The sequence below is a fragment of the Coffea arabica genome, chromosome 11c (assembly GCF_036785885.1).
Source record: "Coffea arabica cultivar ET-39 chromosome 11c, Coffea Arabica ET-39 HiFi, whole genome shotgun sequence".
NCBI lineage: Eukaryota > Viridiplantae > Streptophyta > Magnoliopsida > Gentianales > Rubiaceae > Coffea > Coffea arabica.
In genome coordinates this window covers 30,061,519-30,066,757 of record NC_092330.1, presented here as the reverse complement: position 1 = coordinate 30,066,757, position 5,239 = coordinate 30,061,519, and the positions used below count along the sequence as shown (strand labels likewise).

The 5,239-nt window shown below is 42.5% G+C and overlaps 1 protein-coding gene across 1 annotated transcript; it reads right to left on the bottom strand.

The window, feature by feature from the left end:
• Nucleotides 1–357: 357 nt before the first annotated feature.
• LOC140016539 (uncharacterized) lies at nucleotides 358–2,553 on the bottom strand. Its single transcript, XM_072070079.1, has one exon. The coding sequence runs from the start codon at nucleotides 2,551–2,553 to the stop codon at nucleotides 358–360; it is 2,196 nt and encodes a 731-aa protein (XP_071926180.1).
• Between the last annotated feature and the right edge of the window lie 2,686 nt (nucleotides 2,554–5,239).

Genomic DNA, 5,239 nt, shown 5'->3' with positions numbered 1-5,239 from the left:
TCAAATGTCTTAGAAAAGTCAGGTAAAGCAAGTACAGGTGCATGTGTGAGTTTGTGCTTTAAAGCGCGAAAGGCTTGTTCTTAAGAATCTCCCCAATGGAAGTTCTCATTTCTTCTTGATCAACTCGGTCAAGGGTGCAGCAATGGTGCTAAAGTCCCTCACGAATCTCCTATAGAAACCCGCAAGTCCATGGAAGCTCCGAACATCACCCACCGATCTTGGTGTTGGCCACTCTTGGATAGCTTTCACCTTTTGGTCATCCACCTTCATTCCCAGCGCACTTATAACAAACCCTAGAAATGCAAGCTCATTAGTGCAAAAATTGCACTTCTTGAGATTGGCATAGAGCTTCTCTCGTCAAAGTACATCCATAACAGCCCTAATATGCTCTAGGTGTTCATCATAAGATTTGCTATAAATTAGGATATCGTCAAAGTAAACTACCACGAATTTCCCTAAGAATGGACGCAAAACATGGTTCATTAACCTCATGAAGGTGCTAGGTGCATTAGTTAGCCCAAAAGGCATCACTAACCACTCATACAATCCATACTTAGTTTTGAAGGCAGTTTTCCATTCGTCCCCCTCCTTTATCCTAATTTGATGGTACCCACTTTTGAGATCAATTTTGGTAAAGAACACAACCCCATGCAACTCATCAAGCATGTCATCTAAGCGAGGTATAGGGTGGCGATACTTTACCGTGATGGCATTTACCGCTCTACAATCAGTGCACATTCTCCACGTACCATCTTTCTTGGGCACCAAAATGACTGGGACAGCGCACGGGCTTAAGCTCTCACGTGCCCATCCTTTGCCAAGCAAGTCGTCCACTTGCCTTTGCAGCTCCTTAGTTTCCTCCGGGTTGCTCTTGTAAGCTGGGCGATTTGGCAACGACGCTCCAGGGACGAAGTCTATTTGGTGCTCAATGCCTCTAAGCGGTGATAATCCACTTGGTACGTCATTAGGAAAGATATCAGCATATTCCTGCAAAAGAGACTTAACCTCAAGCGGTAAGTTAGTATCAAGGTCATGCACAGTCTGAGCTATTTCTTTACTAACAAGCATAAGAAGCGGTTGCTCATCCCTCATTAACTGCCTCACTTTCTTGGCTTTTATCAGGAGTATTTGTTTTCCCTCGGGTTTTACCTCACTTGCCGAGCTATCTAAAGCCTTTTTCCTCTCTTTTTTTGTCTCGACTTTCTCATTTTCTTTCTTTTTTGCACTATACTTCTCAGACTCTTGTTGCAATTTCAATTGGTCCTCATGCACTTGTTTTGGAGAAAGAGGAGCTAGGGTGACTTTCTTACTATTATACAAGAAACTATACTTGTTAGTCACACCATCAAAAGTTACCTGCCTGTCAAACTGCCATGGCCTACCTAGTATAATGTGACTAGCCTGCATAGGAACTACATCACATAATACTTCATCAGTATATTTATGAATTTGAAAGGATATAAGAACCTGTTTGGTTACTCGAACCTCCCCAGAATTGTTGAGCCATTGGAGTTTGTAGGGTAGCGGGTGATCCCTCATAGGCAGTTTCAAGTTGTCCACCATGAGTGAACTAGCCACATTTGTACAGCTCCCACTATCAATAATCACACTACAAAATGCTTGGTTGACGAAGCACCTAGTGTAGAAAATGTTCTCCCGTTGAAGCTCGTCCTCCTTAACACGTGCCGTCAATGCTCTCCTGGCAACCAAGGCGGTCCCAAAGTGACCCTCGGGTGCACTAAACTCCTCTTCATTTGGTGACTCACCATCACTACCTCCTTCAAGGGGTGGCATGCCTTCGTATTCGGCTTCGTCCTCACTCACGATCTCGCCATTTTGCATCATAATCATAGTCCTTTGATCGGGACATTGACTAGCAATATGGCCTCTATCTTGACATTTGAAGCATCGAGTATCACGAGCCCTAGTTTGTGCCCTAGGCTCCTCGAATTTTGGAGTAGAAGAGGGCGGCTTACTAAAACTAGGGTTGCCCACCTTACCTCCCTCGAATCTCGGCTTTGGAGTATGAGCATTTGGTGAAGGCCGAGAATCATTCCTTGGTTGGAATGGGCGGTTGGTAGAATAGGTGGTATTGCCGAAATTCGATCGAGTGGTACCCCTCCTCTTGAGCCTTTGCTCGACCTTAATAGCCTTGTCTACAAGCTCATGCAACTCCATATAATGTTGAAGTTCCACTCGTTCAGCAATATCGGGTCGTAACCAGCTCAAAAATCTCGCCATGGTAGCTTCAAGATCCTCCTGTACATCCGCTCTAAGCATTAGGATCTCCATCTCCTTGTGGTACTCATCCACACTCCGGTTGCCCTGGACTAAGGTTTGTAATTGGTGGTACAAATCCCTAGTGTAATGTCCAGGTACAAAGCGGATACGCATCATGACTCGAAGTTCGGGCCATGGAACGAGCTCAGGTAGACCATTTCTCCTTCTAGACTTCTTGATTTGGTCCCACCAAACCACAACGTACTCAGTAAATTTCATGGTGGCCAATTGCTCCTTTTGCACCTCGGTGTAGTTTTGGCAAGAAAAAACCATTTCGATCTTGGATAATCATTCGAGAAAGGCCTCGGGATCGGACCGTCCTTTGAACTCAGGGATTTGCATCTTGATTCCCTTGAATACATCGGTAGGTCCAGTCTGGTTCCTTTGCCGTGGTCGAACTCGAGGTTCCTCATCATCTTCATCATTATTGGAACCATCGGACGACTCCACGTCTCTTCGCCTTCGTGTGGACTTAGAAGTTTTTGGTGTTCCAGACGCTCGGAGTTGCAGCAACTCATCTTGAATGGGTTCTAGCATGCGTTGGAAACGCCTCTCCATTTGCTCCATCATCTGTTCAAAGTCCATGGGACGGGATACTCCTTCGTTGCTACTAGACATGAAGTCTCAAGTGTGCCTGCAAGGGTTAGTAGCAAAGAAAGGGAAAAAGGAGAAAGAAACGTTTGTCTCTCCCTTTTTTTTTTTCCTCACTTCACTCCCTAAGTGTATACTCTCACACTCGTATATGGTCACTCAGATCACTCTAATGAGCTCACCAAAATTTTCTCACAGCCCCTTGCAAACCCTGAAGAAAGTAGAATTCCTCAAGTGCACAAGTGTAGCTCAAAAAATCAAGTTCACGCTAGAATTTGAGGTTCATAAGAGTAGAGATTTGCTTGGAAAACAAAATTAGGACACTAAGAATGGAGTGGTAGAATATATTCAAGACTAAAAACTGGAAAAGGAATTGACACAAAAGCTGAAAAAAATTAAGAACGACACTAAAACTCTAACCGACAAGGAAAGTGGTCCTTTTGCTTTGCTGGAAAAAAAAATTTTTTTTTGGGTCGTTTGCTAAAATATAGCAGGTGATGCAGCTACAAGATAGGCAGGAATTTAGGCACTTTGCAGCTATAAAATAGGGAACAAGATGCGGCTAAAAGTTAGCCTATCAGTTTTGGAAGTCTTTGGCTTTTAGAAATCTTTCGGGTTTTGGAGATTAGGAAGCTGCTTTTTTTTTCTTGCTTGGTGTTACCCGATTCCCCTTACTTGGTTGTGGAACAAGATGGGCAGTTTATTTTGTTCCTTTCAAGATCAAATTGGCTGCTGCAACAATTTTATTTTTTTTTTGTTTATACAGCCAAAAGATGAACTATGGGTTCGGCTCAAACACACAAATTTTCAGGTTTGGTTGCAGCTTTGGTGCGGCCTGTTTTGGTGATTTTAATGTTTGGGCAAGTTGTGATTCTTGGTTCCCAACAATTAGAGCTCAAAGTTTAGGTATGTTTCAATGTCACGCACAAGAAAATTTCAAGAATTCAAGATCAAACCACAATTTCCAGCAAATAACTTCAAGAATATCAAGGCTAATTTCCAGATTTCAAGAATATCCAGAATCCCTTCAAGATCTTCGTGAAACCAGCAAATTTGACGCAAGAATTTCAAGAACAAGATACCAATACTTTCCTAGATGATAAGCAACTCAAGAAAAACAACCTAAACAGATTTGGAAACAACTAAAACTCAACAAGGAAGACGAACAGATTTTGGAAACTATCGAAACTCAACAAGAAGGAATGAATAGATTTCTTCTTCCTTTTTTTTTTTGAAACTAACGAGATAGACCGAATTAAGACACCAAAGAGAGGGATAAACGATGTTACCAACAACCTGGCTCTGATACCAGCTGATACGAATCTCGTTGGTGAGAAGATTCGCGACCCAAGATCACTTGTTGGATTTGACTTCGAACGCAAGGAACGGTAGCAGCGGAAACCCTACGACCCCTCTAATCCCCGTGACTACGAACTTGTTGATATTATCTCAACCCGTAATCAAACGAATTAGAGAACGTCAGGCAAGTGTAGGAGGCGCCACAATTCAAGTGTGGTTCTTGAATTGATAAGCCAAACAAGAACACAAGAGTTAAAACTCTAAGTTGTTCAAGGGTTGCTCGAAAGCTATGGAGAAAATTCTCTCAAGTATTTTTATGATAAAAGTGTCTACCCTTTATTGATGTAATATGGTGCCTTATATAGGCTACAAGTGAAAACCCTAATCTAGTAAGAAAAATGGACTAAGGGTGCAGTGGATATGGGCCCTAATAAGGGAGGCTTAACCCCCCGATGGGTTGGGCCTCACGTGGGCTTTCCTTCCTACACAGCCCACTCTAGCAAATAATAATGAGTAAATTGGCAATCCTACCTTTGGCGATTCTACGTGCAATATGCACTTAGCCAATTATTCAATCTAATCAACTAATGTGGAAATAACTAACTATGATGCTAAAATGGAAATTAGGGTTTGGCAAAAAACCCTAATCCTCAGGTGTAGCTTCAATGCTAATTATCGGACCGCGACCACCTTCACTTGAGTGTATGAATCCTTCAAAGGACTTGTGTATGGCCTGAATAAGTACATTGAGTTGCTCACGAAGTTTCTTTGTGCGAGCTCTAGTAATGGGTCCACTTGGGGCGTGCACATGATCCTCAGCTCCTCGATTACTCGAGCCATTGTTGGCCTGCCCACGTACCATGATGCTATCACATTTGGTTTATGCAATGCACCTGCAACTTTTCAACGTTGCATGATGGCTATATTTTCAGATTATATTGAGAAAATTATGGAGAATTTATGGATGATTTTTCTGTGTATGGTTCATCTTTTGACCATTGTCTTCATAATTTGGAATTGATTTTGCAGAGATGCGAGGAAACAAATCTTGTACTGAATTGGGAGAAAT